The sequence below is a fragment of the Cervus elaphus genome, chromosome 21 (assembly GCF_910594005.1).
Source record: "Cervus elaphus chromosome 21, mCerEla1.1, whole genome shotgun sequence".
NCBI lineage: Eukaryota > Metazoa > Chordata > Mammalia > Artiodactyla > Cervidae > Cervus > Cervus elaphus.
This window is the reverse complement of record NC_057835.1, coordinates 58973916-58993096: the sequence shown is the minus strand read 5'-3', so window position 1 is coordinate 58993096 and position 19181 is coordinate 58973916. Positions and strand designations below refer to the sequence as shown.

General features: G+C 36.4%; 1 protein-coding gene across 2 annotated transcripts in view; it reads right to left on the bottom strand.

Moving 5' to 3' along the window:
* ANGPT1 (angiopoietin 1) overlaps window positions 1–19181 on the bottom strand; it is a 299442-nt gene that overhangs the window by 8720 nt on the left and 271541 nt on the right. For both annotated transcript variants that reach the window (XM_043880018.1, XM_043880019.1), the window contains exon 8: window positions 6526–6656. In XM_043880018.1, coding sequence (XP_043735953.1) covers window positions 6526–6656 — 131 coding nt within the window. The remainder of the gene's footprint in view (window positions 1–6525; window positions 6657–19181) is intronic.

The window sequence follows — 19181 nt, the reverse complement described above, 5'->3', positions numbered from 1 at the left end:
GGCTTATCTGTCGGTCATATTCAAATCCTCTGACATTAATTCTGTGACCTTAAGCAACTTAGCTAAGTCTTCCATATCTTAGTTCTCACCAAAGATCTCTATGTAGAATGGTCTGTGGAAGTGTCCTTTTCAACTATTAAGTATGTCATTTATGATAATGCAGAAATGACTGTTATACACTAAGAGTGCAATGGATATTTACTATATTACTTATTATTAGAGTAAAATATAAACAAAATTGGCTATTATCATCAACTATTAAGCTTTGGTGGCAGCCTTGTGTTATAGGCCTATCAGTTCTTATTCACTTTTTTCCAAACTGATCTTTTAAGAGACATTTTCTGATATTATTTGTTCTTTTTCCAATAAATATAAACTTCCTCCCAGAGAACAGAAATATAATCCTAAATTCTGCACTTAGACTGTTCAAATTTATTCAAAAGTTATAAACCTAACACTCGAAAGTTTTCCAATATGGAATTTAGTCTTCTGGGGCTAAGTTAGTCTTAAAATTTGGCTCTAGTCTTTAATATTCATGCCTTTGTTCCATGTGTGTGCATGCAAATTAATATACACACGTGAAAGTGAAAGTGTTGGTTGCTTAGTAGACTGTCTGACTCTTTGCGATCCCATGGACTATAGCCTGCCAGGCTCCTCTGTCCATGAAATTCTCCAGGCAAGAATACTGGAGTAAATAGCCATCAGGGAAGAATACTGTAGTAAGTAGCCATTCTCTTCTCCAAAAGATCTTCCTGACCCAGGGATTGAACCTGGGTCTCCTGCACTGTAGGTGGATCTTTACCATCTGAGCCACCAGGGAAGACATATACATAGCTTGGCATTTTAAATCTAAGTTCATGAAAAGTCACATTCATATTCACATTGATTTATTTTTATGTCTTTTCACCAAGATCATTTGTGATTTCACAATGTCCTTTCAGAGTCTGATAGCCTACTCATGCATTTAACTGAAATTTATTAAGCATAGCCTGTGAGACAAGCACTATACTAGGCCCTGAACACACAATGGTGGAGAGCATGATGTCCCTGCCTTCAAGAAATGTACCTTTTTTGTGGAACAGGCTTGTGTACTAACTAAGAAATTGCTTTGAAATAGAGTAATGCAATGTAGATATCTGTGGCCAATCTTAAATTATCCATATGGATCTTTTCTCTCAACATGTTTGCCTAAAACCTAGGGAATGCCAGTTATCTGACAATGGTTAGCACATCCTTCCTGGGTTATCAAAAACTCTAAGATGATTACATTTTCCCAAAGATCTTGTCACTTTAACAGTTAGAGAGCCTGTTAATTCCTTCCATTTTGTCTTCTTCAAGGTTATATAGCAGGCAAGGCAAGCATTTATCAACTCTCTATAGCTAGCATCTGGTAAGTTCGAGGGTGTACTAAGAATTTATGTGTATGACTTTATCGCATCTTTTAGAATTGAACTGAGAATATCCTTTGTTAGCTTTAGCAAAGTCTTGTCTGTCGACTGACATAGTTTATGCGTGGGAAACAGATTGGAGTTTCTACCACAACAGATTCTTTCTGCAGAGGGTTAGGTCACATTTTTACATAGCTTTTATATTAGATACCAAATAAGAAAATTGTGTTGAAAGAAAAGGTAAGAAAAAGAATGTAAAACAATACCATATTTTGTTAGGGGTCATTTTCTTTACTTTTGGTCAGCAACCTTTAGTAATTATAGTTTCTAGCAGAATTTTAGAAAAATATATTTTGAAGAATACTGATTTGGTACCAAAGCCCATGTTTTCTTTGCATGTAAAAATCTAATGAGAAAAGGTTTTCATTTTCATAATTTGAGTCATAGTTTTTTGCATATTTATGTTTAATACAATAAATCCATATAAACAAAAGCATGTGTTGACTGATATTACATTTTCATTTTGTAAATATTAAATAACAGGGAAAACATTAAGTTCATAATGAAACTGATTCTTTCCTTGGGTTCATGAGGGTATAAGAAGGGCTCTCCTATGAGACTAAGAAAATATTTCCTATAATCACTTCTTAAATTTATCCCTCCCACTACTGAAATATATACATTTGTTGTAATATACTATATAAAGGGGGAACCTAAGGAGAAAACTTACACATTTTCCTAAGGTCAGTGAATCACAGAACATAGATATTTCTGGTTTATAATAAATGCACACTAACAAATCATCTCTAGTGATTAATTAAGAGGTCAGTTTCATAGAAAATGTGTGTGGCAATTTTAATTTAGAAATATATGGCATGGTCCCATAACAACAGTGTAATAAAACATAAAAATTACTCAGTTTTTAAATTGGACAGAAGAATTTCTGGTAAGGTAGAAATAAGTACATATATGTCTGGAAAAGGAGGTATAAAACACTGTGGTATCTATTTCTACTGATGCAAATATGCTTTTTAGTCAGCTATACTTCTTTTCCACTAACAATGAACTACAGCCAAACTGAAAAATAATATTACTTGTTTTTCTCTACTGCAGCCACTAAGAGTACACAGAATAACAAATCACAGAACCAGAAGAAAACGTAGGAGACAATCTTATGTAGACTGGCAACTATAGGAACGTGCATATGTAAACTCGCTCATGTAACTACCTTTATATTTTCTTGAAGATGTCCATAACTAGACATCCACAATCTTTTCTGGCAACTCATTCCAGCCTTTGATTCCTGGACACTCCATCAAAAGTCACTTCCTCCTTCCTCCAATAACTATCACGTGCTATATTTTGTCCCCAGAACTTGCTATAATGTGAAATCGTGTATTTATTGTTTACTTTTGGTTGATGGTCTTCTTCAAAAAATACAAGCTCTATTCTGTCTTGCTCACTTTTCTAATTGTAGTTGACTCTTAACAGTTATTCATTAAAATTACATTAAGTAAATAGAGGGAAGTTAAGATGTTAGGAAGAAGGAAGAACAAAATGTTCTACTTCCTGTTTAGCTGAAATACCTTCTATTTTTAATTAAGCCTATCTCTTGTTTTTCAGTCGTTGATAGATAGGGTAACAACAATACCACCTTCTCCAACAAAAATCCCTCCATGTACTTGAAGAAAACTATTTAGGACGGTTAGGTAGGCAATAAATCTGACTTTATCCTTAATTTCTTTTAGAGGAAACAATGGAAAATATATAAACAAACAAGATAAAACAAAGCTTTAACTGATGATGACAGAGAACTAAGAATTATTAGTTTCACAAAGTATGAAATCTATCTGCTTAAGAGATGATTTTAAATATGTAATAAGTCAAAATACGAATTTTTTAAAAGGAGAGGAAAAATCATTAGATGGAGAAAATGGTTCTAAGGTAAACCATGACAGAGAATATAGAGTGGTGGTGGTGTGGGGGTAGCTAAGTAGAACATAAGTTTCAGATAATACTCAAGTTACTTGGACTGTCATTGACATTCACCCTTATGTACCCCAGTTCTTAGCTATCTAAATTCCACATATTTGTTTTGCAGAATGCATCACTTTGCAAGACCTGGATTCTTTTAAAAGGATATTTGATAGGGTAGTGGTGTTTATTACAAAAAAATATTTACTTAGACTATTCCAGCCCAAGCAATAAGTGGAAATTTCTTCTCCTCAATATATGTGTTTATTGACGGGTAAGAAGTAGGTCCAAGAGTGATTATGGATGAAAGAACATGATAAAATTCAATCATCTGAAGCAGAAATAAAATCACAATCCTGAGCAATGTAGTTTTCTCCTCATTAACCAAGAGATGCATTCTCCTCTTTGCTTTGCTCTATATTTTCATTATTATGACAGTAATATGAACATATTGGAACACTATTCTAAGTAAACATTTGAACGATTTTACTGTTGGTCTTTCATAGGTTGTATTTATTTGATAAAAAAATCTGTAAAAACAGACATGGAGAAAATGAAGTGCACTTCTATATTAAAGTGGGCAAAGTACAATCAAAGTCCATTTGTCCTTGTATAAAGTTGCTGATAATTTCACTTATAGGATCATGGGTATTTTCTTTTAGGAAAAAAAAAAGTTCAAAAACCTAATCTGTGGGTAACATTTTCAAAATATTCTAAATTTGTAACAGCTAAAATTGCATATAAAAGACTTTTGAATGTGCTGTCAAAACGGCATTTTTAAAGCTTAAGGAGGAGGATATGACAGAGGCGGAATCATAACAAGCTGGCTTTGGTAATGCTAAGGCCAGTCTCATGTTAAAAAGATGCTACTACAAGTGGAGTGGATGGGAATCCAAATGGGATGTGATTTGGTAGTGGTAGTAATGAAGGGCCTGGGTAAGGTGATGAAGTTGGAAAGATTTTTCCAAAATGTTCCCTCTATACACTTTCATGCTTTGTTAACTAATGAGAAAAAATTAATTTCATTGGTTTCAAAATCTGAAAGTGACTTCAAGGGTTCCAAGATGGTCATTCATTCATTCATTCATGCAACACATATTTATTGAGTTCCTATGTGTCACAATCTACCAAGCTGGATGTTAAGGATAAAATGATGAATATCTAATTACTTTTGTTTTCCTTATGTACGAAATGTACATTCGAGTTTCTCTCTTTGAGTCTCTCATAGAGTTGGTTTGGGATTCAAGGAAGATAGTACAACACATATGTAACAGGTAATAATATATAATAATATTGATAGTAATACTATATTTGGAGAAGTAAAATATTAGATTTAGAGAGTTTTTTTCTCTACTAACATGAGTTTGTCATAGGATAACAAACAGAGGATAAGAATAGTTAAAGGCAGGAGTGATTACTCTTCCATTAAGAGAGGGAAACAATACTAAAACTGTGAGGAGAGACACTGGGAAAAAGCTTCCTTTACAGTTTCACTTGGTGCCAACTCCTTTTATGCCAGAGCCTGGAACAATTTTGAGCGACATCATTTGCCATAAGGTTTTAATTCAGTGTTTCTTAGACTTCACTCAGTCATTTATCAACTTCACTAGCAGTTTTTGCCAGGCCCATTTATAACTTTTATTAATATTTAATGAATATTTTTCTTGAGATCAATGATTTGTTAAATATCAAATATTGCGAATCCTTTTTAAAATGCAAAGTTTACATCATTCCTTTAAAGAGGAAATCAGCACCACTTTCTATAATAAAAGGGAAACATAAAACTCAGTAAAATTAAAACAAAAACATTTTAATTAATTTGAGAGAGATGCTACTGCCTTACCAGGGTCTTGAGACCGAGGCTGAAGAGTTTGCTCCTTCTTTGCTAAGAAGAGTAATTACTAAGTGCTGAAAAAGTATAGATAAGCTAGTACTAAACTGAGAATTTCTCTTTGACACACAAGGCGAGAAATAATATTTAAAAAGTGAAAGAGGATAAACTCTCTTACTCAGTGATATATATTATTTAATGGTATCTCCTATGCCAGCTAAATTGGGCTCCAAAATCACTGCAGATGGTGACTGCAGGCATGAAATTAAAAGATGCTTGCTCCTTGGAAGAAAACTTATGACTAACCTAGACACCATATTAAAAAGCAGAGACACTATTTTGCCAACAAAGGTCCATTTACTCAAGGCTATGGTTTTTCCAGTAGTCATGTATGGATGTGAGAATTGGATTATAAAGAAAGCTGAGTGCTGAAGAATTGATGCTTTTGAACTGTGGTGTTGGAGAAGACTCTTGAGAGTCCCTTGGACAGCAAGGAGATCCAACCAGTCCATCCTAAAGGAAATCAGTCCTGAATATTCATTGGAAGGACTGATGCTGAAGCTGAAACTCCAGTACTTTGGCCACCTGATGCAAAGAACTGACTCATTTGAAAAGACCCTGATGCTGGGAAAGATTGAAGGCAGGAGGAAAAGGGGACGACAGAGGATGAGATGGCTGGATGGCATCACTGACTTGATGGACATGAGTTTGAGCAAGCTTCAGGAGTTAGTGATAGACAGGGAAGCCTGGCGTGTTGCAGTCCATGGGGTCACAAAGAGTCTGACATGACCGAGCGACTGGACTGAACTGATACCAGCTAAATATCTTGCAGAAGTCAATACCTTATAATGTAAAAGCACTGGTATAGCTAGTCTGAATTGCAAAACTTTAGACCTAGCTACACCTCTCTTCCCTCTTGACTCCATTTCAATAGAATGCTCAATTACACAGTTGTAAAGCATTTTGTAAGCAAGTTTGGGTTTTTGCTTTTTCTGTATACTGAATATTCAAATTGCTGTTCATTCCACCACAGGGATCATTATGAGTCTTTAGAAAGTAGGATAAGGGGGATTTTAAGAGGTTTAAGAATTTATTCAGAACCAAGCTTAGCACACCCCAACCATACATGCTGAGGGAGGAGGGAAACTTCTAAATATGCTAGCAATGTCTTGCACAAGAACATGTGGTAAATTAGTGGGCAGAGCAAAATGATCTCTAGGGACTTGCTCTTAAGTTTCCTGACCAGAAGATCATAGTCTTTTCTCACAGATAAGAAACCTCAAGCCTCAAACCAATGAAACATAACTTAGAGAATGGCCCCATAGGACTTACCTCCTGTTAGCATGAGGGCACATTTGCACATGCAGTTGTCATTATCAGCATCTTTAGTGCTGAAATCAGCACCGTGCAAGATCAGGCTGCTCTGTTTTCCTGCTGTCCCAGTGTGACCCTTCAAATACAACCTGAAGTTAAAAAAAAAAAAAAAAAAGATAAGTCATTCAACAGAATAATAGAACCCAGAAGACTGGTTTGTTGAATGTTTTGCTTTTTCATCATGTTCTCCCTTTTCTGAACTCAGCCCTCCAACAACTGTTTTATAAGACCAAAGCTCTCTGAACAAAAGAGAGAGAAGGGGGTAGGAGGAAAAAAGAAGGAAGGGAGGGAAGCAAGATTCCACTTTACAGACAAGTAAAATTCTCTTCCTGTGGGTAGAAAAGTCAAGTGGGCCTTAGGAAGCACCACTATGAACAAAACTAGAGGAGGCAATGGGATTCCAGTTGAGCTGTTTCAAACCCTGAAAGATGATGCTGTTAAAGTGCTGCACTCAACATGTCACCAAGTCTGAAAAACTCAGCAGTGGCCGTAGGACTGGAAAAGGTCAGTTTTCATTGCAATCCCAAAGAAAGGCAATGCCAAAGAATGTTCAAACTACCACACAATCGAACTCATCTCACATGCTTGCAAAGTAATACTCAAAATTCTCCAAGCCAGGATTCAATAGTACATGAACTGTGAACTTCTGGATGTTCAACCTGGATTTAGAAAAGGCAGAGGAACCAGAGATCAAATTGCCAACATCTGCTGGATCTTTGAAAAAGCAAGAGAGTTCCAGAAAAACATTTACTTCTGCCTTATTGACTACATGAAAGCCTTTGACTATGTGAATCACCACAAACTGTGGAAAATTCTAAAAGAGATGGGAATACCAGACTCTCTTACCTGCCTCCTGAGAAATCTGTATGTGGGTAAAGAAGCAACAGTTAGAACTAGACATGGAACAATGGACTGTTTCCAAATTGGGAAAGGAGTACGTCAAGGCTGTATGTATATTGTCACCCTGCTTATTTAACTTATATGCAGAGTACATTATGTGAAATGCCAGGCTGGATGAAACACAAGCTGGAATCAAGATTTCTGGGAGAAATATGAATAACCTCAGATATGCAGATAACACCACCCTTATGGCAGAAGCAAAGAAGAACTTAAGAGCCTCTTGATGAAAGTAAAAGAGCAGAGTGGAAAAGTTGGCTTAAAGTTCAACATTGAGAAAACTAAGATCATGGCATCTGGTCCCATCACTTCATGGCAAATAGATGGGGAAAAAATGGAAACGGTGACAGACTTTATTGTTTTGGGCTCCAAAATCAGATGGTGACTACAGCCATGAAATTAAAAGACACATGCTCTTTGGAAGAAAAGCTATGACCAACCTAGACAGCATATTAAAAAGCAGAGACATTACTTTGCTAACAAAGGTCCATCTAGTCAAAGCTATGGCTTTTCTAGTAGTCATGTACGGATGTGAGAGTTGGATTATAAAGAAAGCTGAGTGCTGAAGAATTGATGCTTTTGAACTGTGGTATTGGAGAAGACTCTTGAGAGTCCCTTGGACAGCAAGGAGATCCAACTAGTCTATCCTAAAGGAAATCAGTCCTGGATATTCATTTGAAGGACTGATGCTAAAGCTGAAACTCCAATACCTTGGCCACCTGATGCAAAGAACTGACTCATTGTAAAAGATCCTGATGCTGGGAAAGATTGAAGGCAGGAGGAAAAGGGGACAACAGAGGATGAGATGGTTGGATGGCATCACCAACTCGATGGACATGAGTTTGAGCAAGCTCCGGGAGTTGGTGATGGACAGGGAAGCCTGGCTTGCTGCAGTCCATGGGGTCAGAAAAAGTCAGACACGACTGAGCAACTGAACTGAACTGAAAATTCTCTACAGCTTGTGTGCTTGATGTTTGTTTTACCATTTATACTCAAACTTCTATGGTTCTGATAATGCAAGATCTACCAAAGGAAAATGGGTTTATTTTTATTACTGTAAGTATTACTCTCCAAACAAAATATATAGAGTGTTGCTATAGCTTATATCATTTTGTTAATATTGAATATTGATGATGTGCTAAAGGGTACTTACTCTGTGACAAGCACTCTGCTAAATGCTTTCCTGGTGTTATTTAATTTTTATAGTAAATCTGTGATTCAGGTATCAACATCCCAATTTTTCATTCTAAGCTCAAAGAGGCTTATGGCAATTGTTGACTGTAAATCCAAGTTCTTATTAATCATTACGTATCCACTAAACAAATATTTGTTGAGCACATACTATGTATCAATAATTGCTCTTAGCATTTAAGATATATCAGCAAATAAATGGAATGTCACCATGCCCTGAGGGACCTACATTCTGGTGGTATACCTAAAATTAATTTCAAAACCCCAACTGTTTAACCTCAAATGGCATTCTTCAAAACCCTGTTTTACTCTCTAGGTACATTTCTCATATAAAATTTACATTAACCTAGATCATGGGCTCTCCAACAGTTGCCCATACATCAAATCATCCGGTCATCTGTGAAAAAGACCTACTCACTAGACTGAGGAATGTATGATTTCAACTTGCACCTCAGATTACTCTTGCACACTGTCCAAGGAGAACATTTTGAAGAATATTTTTCTAGAATTCAAAAACTCGTGAGCAAAACACAATAGTTGCCTAACGTAGTTCCCTCACATCTGCTCATTTCCTATGGACCCCACATGCTGCTTTCATATCCATCTGGGTACTTTGAACTAATGCAAACTTGCTCAGCTCCTTCACTGGCTCCTCAGGATTCAAAATAGTTAAGGTTGTCAGTAGCCTCTGTTTGATATTCAAAGTCTTCTCTGATTGAGACCTTCCCCTCTCTCTAACTCTACCTAACATCCCTCTGTTCTCATTCATCAAAGTCATCTAGCAATACTCCCTTCAATTCCATGTGTTACCACTTTTGTGCCTAAGTCTCGTTTATGACTCTTCTCCACCCACAGTACAGATAATGGGTGATTAAACCTCTGTATGAATGAGACGCTACTAGGTTGAGATCAGTTCTGAACAAAATTTTACATTATTAAACAGATAATAAATATCAGTTAATAATTTGAAGATACATATGTAAATATATTTTCCATATAAATATGATGTGCTTGCACCTAAGGACATGTACTGTCCCATTATTATTTTGTATGGGTGATATATTTTTAGCAAATAACAGTACTGCTGTATGACTGTACCAAAATGGTTTACAAATACATTCTGCAGAGACTTTCCAGCAAGAGTGAAACATACAACTAAACCCTCCTCAAGTTTCAGTTGCTTCAATAATTAATAGAACTTGTAGCTATCAGAACATTGAAGGAAGCTTCTAATGTTGAATTATCACATAAAAGCTTACATTTTAAAACTCTGGAGACAGTCAAGCTAAAAGTCACTCATAACACAAAACTGTAGAATTTCCACCTGGGAATTTGCATTTTACATTGTAGGCAGCCCATGTGGAGGTGAGTTTCACAAGGGGAAAGCAAGGTGAGAGGTTACCAAGGGGAGTCCTAGGAACATGTTACCTGAGTGAATTCACCAGACTTTCAAGATATGGTCTGAAGTTTTAAATTGATCGCTTTCTTAGTCTCTCAGAGGCAGACACACAACTTGAAAAACTGAGAGAGACTTATGTCAGGTCTCCATTTACAGTCAAAATAGGGGGCCCAGTCTCATGTTCTCCTTAGAGGGAGTTTCACACAGAAAGCCAAATTATAATCAGAAAGTTACTTGGTTGGTGAACACAGAATCGGAGTCTAGGGAGAAGGATGAATGACTTCAATATTAAGTAGCTATGACTCTGCTGGCCTGAAATCTCCCTCTCCACTGGGAGTGGGTAAATTTAGCCCACAGGCACTCTTGGATGAGTGATGCTAATTCCCACTCTGATTCTTGGATTCTCTATAATTTGTGATGACTTTCCTTCTTATTGGTTTAAGGTAAGTCAATACCATTTTCCCTGCAGTAGCTTTAAGCTCACTAATGGGGATAGACTTTCCAGGACACAATGATTTCTACATTGTATTTTGTGGCTAAGTGAGCACAAAGGTTAAGTTGATAGTAACTGAGTGACTGGATGCACTGAACATAGTTTAGTTTATACTTTTATGTGTGCCTGTACTAAGTTGTTTCAGTTCAGTTCAGTTCAGTCGCTCAGTCCTGTCCAACTCTTTGTGACCCCATGAACCCCAGCATGCCAGGACTCCCTGTCCATCACCAACTCCCGGAGTCCACCCAAACCCATGTCCATTGAGTCGGTGATGCCATCCAACCATCTCATCCTCTGTCGTCCCCTTCTCCTCCTGCCCTCAATCTTTCCCAGCATCAGGGTCTTTTCAAATGAGTCAGCTCTTCACATTAGGTGGCCAAATGATTGGAGTTTCAGCTTCAGCATCAGTCCTTCCAATGAACACCCAGGACTGATCTCCTTTAGGATGGACTGGTTGGATCTCCTTGCAGTCCAAGGGACTCTCAAGAGTCTTCACCAACACCACAGTTCAAAAGCATCATTTCTTTGGAGCTCAGCTTTCTTTATAGTCCAACTCTCACATCCATACATGACCACTGGAAAAACCATAGCCTTGACCAGATGGACCTTTGTTGGCAAAGTAATGTCTCTGCTTTTTAATATTGCTTTTAAGTTGCTTCAATAGTGTCCAACCCTTTGCGACCACATGGACTGTAGCCCACAAGGCTCCTCTCTCCATGAGATTCTCCAGGCAAGAATACGAGAGTGGGTTGCCATGTCCTCCTCCAGGGGATCTTCCAGACCAAGGGATTGAACCCATGTCTCTTAGGTCTCCTGCATTGGCAGGTGGATTCTTTATCACTAGCACCACTTGGGAAGCCCTAATACTTTTATATGAAGGTTGTAATTTAAGCCTCATCATTTGCAAGGGTTTCTTTGTGTTACCAAGGCAATGGGAATGCACAATCAGAAATTTGGGAAGTAGAGAAAAGCAAAAAGAATTACTCTTAACATTAACCATAAGTGTATGGTTTACATACACTTAGTCTTTTCCTTGTTTTTTCCCTCTCCAAATAGAAAATATTATTTATATCTAATGAAGGAGACACAGGTTCCATCTCCAGGTTGGGAAGTTTTCCCGGAGGAGGGTATGGCAACCCACTCAAGTATTCTTGCCTGGAGAATCCCATTCTCAGAGGTGCCTGGCAGGCTACAGTCCACAGAGTTGCAAAATGTTGGACAGGACTGAAGTGAATGAGCATGCATGCATACATGTAATACCTGATTATATTCTATAAGCATTTTTGAACAATGGGAGTAAAGTTTCTGCCCACAGGCTCATCTCAACTACACTCCAGAAGTAATCGCTTATGTCAGTTTTGTACTCTTTAAATTTTCTTCTCATGAAAACACAAATGAAAATAAAATAATGTTTTTTAACAACACATTTTTCATATATGATTTTATGACTGTGTTTCCATACCACCACATACTCTTCTTCAACATCATTTGGAAGCTATCCTATGAGTATATCATCAATTGTCACAAGTTTAAGAGTGTCTTTATATATCTCTAAACATATATGCAAGTATAAATGTTAGGGTTAGAATAAATTGTAGAATAAATATCTACAATGTTGTTTTGTTATGACCTGCACCAGCATGGAGCTCATCAACAATGGATGTTAGGATCTGTGGGTAAAAGGAAACATTTTTCTAGATCCACTTAATCAAGACTTGAAGGTCAGTCTTACAGTCCTGTTAGCTCTTCTTTGTATTACTGATAAAAATCTTACAACTGGTCTCAATGTCTTGAGCCCTTATCCTTCCCCTTCTCCTTAAAATCATTCTCCATATGGCTCATGAAAAACATGCCTCTCGTTGTAATTCTTCTGCCTTGGTTAAAATCCCTCAGTTGTTCTTCCAACACATGAAAGATACAGTCCAAGTCTCTTATTGTGGTTTATAAGGACTTTGAAGATCTAGCCCTCCTCTACTTTCTCTAACACCAACCCCACACCTCCCATCTCTTATTTCATGCACACATACATAATGCTTCAGGCTTACCAAACACTCTGTCCTCTCTTCCTGGAAGGCCTAGAATTTCTAGCTGCTGAACCCCTACTCATCTTTGAAGATTTATTTCAAGTATAATCTCAAAGAACATCAGATGGATACCTATATGATGAAACTTAACCGTGCTATAGTTTAGTTGCCTTTTCTTAACTTGTCTTCTCTCATAATAAATTGTAAGCTCCTTGAGGCATAAGATGTGTCTGATGTGTCTTACACAACTGAATCACCAGAATCTAGAATAAATAGCATCTGATATTGAAGGAAAGCTCAATATTTACTGAATAAAGAAATTATGAATGTGAACTAATGATTTGTATAATTAATTCTCAGTAGGCTGAAGGTAGCAAGTAAAATCAAATCCAAATAAAAACAGTTCTAATAACTAAAATATGCCTGGCTCATATTTTCAGAAAGACAGCTTTTGCATCTTATTTAGCCACGTACTCAAAATCCCATTTCCTTGTCAACCAACTGAATAATTTAAAAGTACACACACACATACACTTCTCTTGATCTTTCCAATTCTGTTTTTGTTCTCATTTTCTCAGAGACTCCAGGATATGAAAACATGTCTGATATATTATGCAGGTAGAATAAAGGAAGAGAGCTTATGTCTCAATTCTCACTAGTTCTTATGTCTTACTGAATGACTCATTTGTATTGTGTGCATAGCCAACTGATATCAGAGAACATTCAAAATATCAAAATGCTTATGGTAAAATCTTTAGCTAAAATTATTTCAAACACAAAAAGCCAAATAAGGTGCAAAATATTTTCTTAAGGGCCTGCCCAGTCTAGGGACCTTGAAAACAAGAAGCAAAAGCTCAGGAAGCCCCAAGATGGTGCAATGCAAATCCTGGGACATACGTGGCTGCAGTGATTTAAAGGAGAAGTGAGGGGCTGGCAACAGAGGGGTAGATAGTCAAAAAGTAGGAACTTCCAGTTCAAAATAACAAATCTTGGGGATGAAATGTATGGTACGGTGATTATAGTTAATGATACTGTATTGTATATTAGCAAGTTGCTAGGAGAATATATCCTAAAAGTTTTCATCTCAAGAAAACAAAATTTAACTATGTATGGTGATGGGTGTTAACTAGGCTTATTGCAGTGATTATTTTGCAATATATACATATAGGCATATATTAAAATCATTTTGCTTACACCTGAAACTAATATAATGTTATATGCCAATTATATCTCAGTAAAACATAATAGAAGAGGCCAATATTTTTAGGAATGGTGAATTTTTCACCATACAAGTCTGAGCAGAACTTGTAATTTAGATACAGGAGTATTCATCCCATCTATGTTTATATCCTTAACATGTTGCAGGGGGCTGCTTATATGCTTCTAAGCAAGAGTTGTTTTCCTGCACTGGGAAATAGAGATGGTATTTCTTAAAAATAATTTTTTCAACACTCTTTTAAGCTATTTACAAATGAGGACAAGTGTGCTTCTGCAGAATCCCACAAGGATTCTGGGAGTAACGGCATAATCAAGGATAGGTCTCTTCACAGTAAAGGGGCTCATTTGTTCTTAGAGGCTATTTAGCTAGCACAGAATAGCAATTATTAACCCAAAGCTAACAATCATAGTTGGTTATTTGATAGGGCCAGACTAAGTGCTGGCCATTCACTAATGCTAAGTATTTTTTCTAGTTAGATAAGAAAACTTATTTGAATTGAGCCTCAAACAGAATATTTATGTGGTTCTTTTTATTAGAGGTTCTGGTTAATTTCTAAAAGCTTTATGTATAATTAACTATCCATGACTTTCTCTATTCTGCTAATGGAATGTCACTTTACAAAAGAAAAGTCAATATACAGAAGGGCCAAAGTCAGCCTTGCCTCTGATTCTGCTGAAAAGGACTTAAAGTGTGAGTCACTGGAGAGAATGCTTCCCCCAAAATAACACTATGAGAATCTTGGACATTTATTTCTTGTGTTCAGCCAGTGTAGATGTGGCTTACATGAAGGATGATGTGTTAGGAGATAAAAAGCAAATGTTATTTCAGAGCAAAGAATTTGGCTTAGGAACTGAAATATGAAGGAAGCTAAAACAACAACAATCAACAAAAAATAACAATAGCACAAAACCCCCAAAGAACACCGTTAGTTGTGACCAAAAAGGCAGCCACAAAATAAAATCATGGCGTTTATCCTTTTAAACCCATTTTCCCTAACTAAGGAAAAAAAAATAAGTACCAACTGGTCAGTGACTATAAAGAATGTCAGTATTTTTATTTTTTCAATTAGCATCTGAAGGGAAAATGAAACTTTCATACTGAAATAAGTCATGATTTTCTAGTCATTCTTGATGAAAATATAGTTATACTTTTTCTTCACTTACAGAAGTTTCAATAACTAGAAAGACTAAATCATATTTCCTAATGAAGGTAGGACAACAGTGTGTTCTACTATGGAGAAGTAGGTTTCAAAATACACAGCTGGATCATATAAGTGATTCTATAATTTTCTTTTCTTTAAAATAAGCAGCCCAATACCATGCATTCAGTTTCTCACTAATTTTGTCTACTTAAGGGACTGTTATACCGCTCATGTTTTTACATCTTCACTGTACTGGGGGTGGGACGAGGGGAGGGTCTCTTTCATTATCCAAGGCAGTGGGAGTTGTATGTATGACAAATTGAAGTTTGGCCTCAGCTCCTTTAAACAGTAGACAGACTCTTAGATATCTGAACTTTAAGGTCTTACGTACTGACAAGCTGAGCAGATTTTTATTTTGGCTCTGAGTTCTCTCCCTGCCACCATATGGAACTAGTTTGTCTTTTTCATAATCACTTGAAGAAAATGCAAAATAACCCCCACAGTTCTCTTTCAGAGCCTGGTAGCAATGACTCAATTTGACAGAGTTTCCCAACACTGTTATGTCTTCTGGTTGCCACTCCAGGGCTGTCTCTGCTTTAACCACCCTCCCTTCCCTGCCCCCACCCTACTGAAAGGGCTGGGCACCAGCAGAGAGTGATACCAGAACATGTCTTTTAGCACTGAGTTTAAATGATATAGGTAACGTCTTTTGCTGCAAGTAAAGACAATATTTCTCTTGTCAATCTATATACAGAGAAACCAGTGTTTGCCTTAGTGTAGACTTCTAGCAAGATTAGGCATTTATTTGATGTCATGAAGAAGTCATAGAGAACTATACAATGATAACGATTATATGAAAGAAGGTAAGGGGAAAAAATCAAAATATGCTAAAGTGTTCAAAAAGTTTAGTGGACAAAATTAGCCTTGGAAGCTATGGAGGACATGGACTTTGCAGGAGGGATGAGAAGGATTTTTTTTGTGAAATTCATAGCATAATTAAATTGAAGTAATTTAAGATCAAAAAAGGTAAGATATAAAGGGGACTCATCAGTCCTTTGAATGTGGTCGGAATGTCAAGTGAAAAGGCAGGCAATGAACTTATTTGGATACTAAGCACTTAAGATAGATTTTTATTCCTTTTTTTCATTTCTATTGGTATTTGAAGCTGAAAATTACTTGTTTTGTTTTCATAAAATGGTCTTTTTAAGTATAGAGTTCTACAGTGGGAATTACTAAGGCTGGAAGTCTTGAGATAAAAACAAGAATATAAATTTTATCTTAGCACAAAGAAGACTTGAGCTCTATATTAGCCATTCCTAATATAGTAAAATTATATGTAGTTAAACAATGTTTTCTATTTCTTTTCAAAATAGCATCATCAAGATAAACATTTCATTCTCTTTAAATAAAGAGATTGTGCAGGATTGTGCAAGCACATCTTGGGCTTATAAATGACCAGAACTTTACTGAACTGATTCTTTGCTCCCAAGTCTAAAATCAACCATCTTTCAAGACAAAGTATTACGCGGGAAGTCTTTTCTCTTCTTTCTCCTATAAATTGCCATCGCACAGATAAGTTGCTTCTCCTGTGGCATATCTCATTTTGCCTATTGTAATATCTCTCTTTATATATGTGTCTTTTCTTCCTCATCAGACTGTTAAACATTTGATGAGAAGTCTTCCTGTCTTAGCCATCTTTGTAAACTTTATATATGATTTACATGATAGGTATTAACAAATATTTATTGAATCAATATCAATTAAGAATTCAAACTGTTAAGATTTACTTATCACAAGAGATTGTTTATATGTAGTAATATTTTAACTCCAATAATACAATTATGTTTTACAATTCAAATGCCATGGGCTTTTTTTTTCCTAATTTGAAATTTTTCTAATATTAATGATCTAATGGTCTGCTCAAATATTATTGGGACAATGTTTTAAAAAGGATGGAATTAGTTTGTGGCTGCCACCAGAAATTTGAAGAAACAGCTCATGGAATAAACTATTAAAGCAAATACAAGAAATGAGAACATAAAGTTGGACCAATGGATCTATAGCTATACATGAGTTCCATTCTGTTGCATAATTTCCTCTGGAACAAAGATATTCATTTTAAAGATGTGTTTCAAAAACTTCATCTTCTTTGTTAGAGGATAGAGGTCTTTCCAACGCTGAATCTTAGGACTGCAATCTCTGTTGGAGCAGGCAGTATTAAATGTGTCATTATGTGCAACACTATTTTTCCCATGCTAGAGACATATTATGTTACTCTACTGTCCATAGGTGAATGGATTATGTACTTATTTGCAACAGCCTGTAAATGAATATGTGAGAAGATAGGAAAATACATGAAGTAAAGTTGGTGCACCTATGAAAAAAAGAGTGAACATAAGCCTATGACAGAGAGTTGTATGACAATGATCTATGTTCATAGTTATGAATGTGTAAGTAGAAGGAAAAATTCATATGAAGTTTCAAAAGAAAAGAGAATGTGGGTAGCAAGATTAAAAGATCTAATAACATATGGTTGGCAAATTAAAAATTAAGGACAAGACAGAGACTGAGAGATACTTAAAAGATACAAAGATCAACAAGATATAGGTGGTTGGGTACAGAATAAGTATGAATGAAGAAAATAATTGACAATAAAGTCGTTAACTAAAATTTTTCCTTCTTTCATCTCCCCACTGCCCACAAAAAATGAGCATATAAAACATTAGCTTCTGATGAGTAGGACTGTGTTATATACATTTGCCAATGAGTGTCTATAGACCTCAAGAGATAACAAAATAGAGTTGGGAGCTTTATTGTCTGGGTATGCAGTGTAGTGCTTATCCTTTCTGATCCTCAGTTGCCTCCTCTATAAAATGACTCTATTATTATTAAATATTATTAAATAGTAGTGTCCTTCTAATACTGTTGTGACAAATAAATGAAGTAATGCATATAAAGGGGCTTCCCCAGTGGCGAAGTGGAAAAGAATCTGCCTGCTAATGCAGGAGATGCAAGAGATGCAGGTTTGATCCCTGGGTTGGACAGATTCCCTGGAGAAGGAAATGGCAACCCACTCCGGTAATCTTGCCTATAAAATTCCATGAACAGAGGAGCCTGGCAGGCTATAGTCCATGGGGTTGTGAAGAGTCAGATGCAACTGAGAAACTGAGCTCAATATATATAACTCAATATATTTAAAAGTCTTGAAAAGATTGTTGCATGTGGAGTACTTATCAATATTAATAAAAAATTAAAGAAATCAAACTTCCCTAACCAATAACTATAAACAACAGAGAAGCACAGTAAACATTAGTAAACAAAAAAAGTCTAAATTAAACAAGCACAATGTATATGACATTGATACATATGCATAAGCATACTGAGAGTGACAAAAATAGTGAGATAGATATGTGGCTAAATAAGACACATATGCAGGCAATAAGCTGGAGAACTAAAAGATGAGAAAAGACCAGTTTTCTCAAATTAATAGGCCCCATTTCCTTTGAAAGTTTTTCTCATTTTTATATAGAGCAAGCAGAATACTGAGCACAAAGAACAAGAATCCAGAGTCGCTTTGATGACCACCTAAGTTAAGGTCTACATTATTTTGAACCCAGAGTCCTGAATAATAATCCTTTAATTCAAAGGTCCGTCCAGTCAAGGCTATGGTTTTTCCAGTAGTCATGTATGGATGTGAGAGTTGGACTGTGAAGAAAGCTGAGCGCCGAAGAATTTATGCTTTTGAACTGTGGTGTTGGAGAAGACTCTAGAGTGTCCCTTGGATTGCAAAGAGATTCAACCAGTCCATCCTAAAGGAGAATCAGTCCTGGGTGTTCACTGGAAGGACTGATGTTGAAGCTGAAACTCCAATACTTTGGCCACCTGATGCAAAGAGCTGACTCATTTGAAAAGACCCTGATGCTGGGAAAGATTGAGGCAGGAGGAGAAGTGGACGACAGAGGATGAGATGGCTGGATGGCATCACCGACTCAATGGACATGAGTTTTGGTGAACTCCAGGAGTTGGTGATGGACAGGGAGGCCTGGCGTGCTGTGGTTCGTGGGGTTGCAAAGAGTCAGACACGACTGAGTGACTGAACTGAACTGAATTCAAATGTTTATTCTTTAATAAATTAAAATTATAATCTTTTGAGAATCCTATGTTTTTCTTGCAAGTGTGCTTTATTGGCTGAATCCAGTATATACATTTTTTCCTTTCTTTACTTATAATTGATACTTGGAAAAATCCCT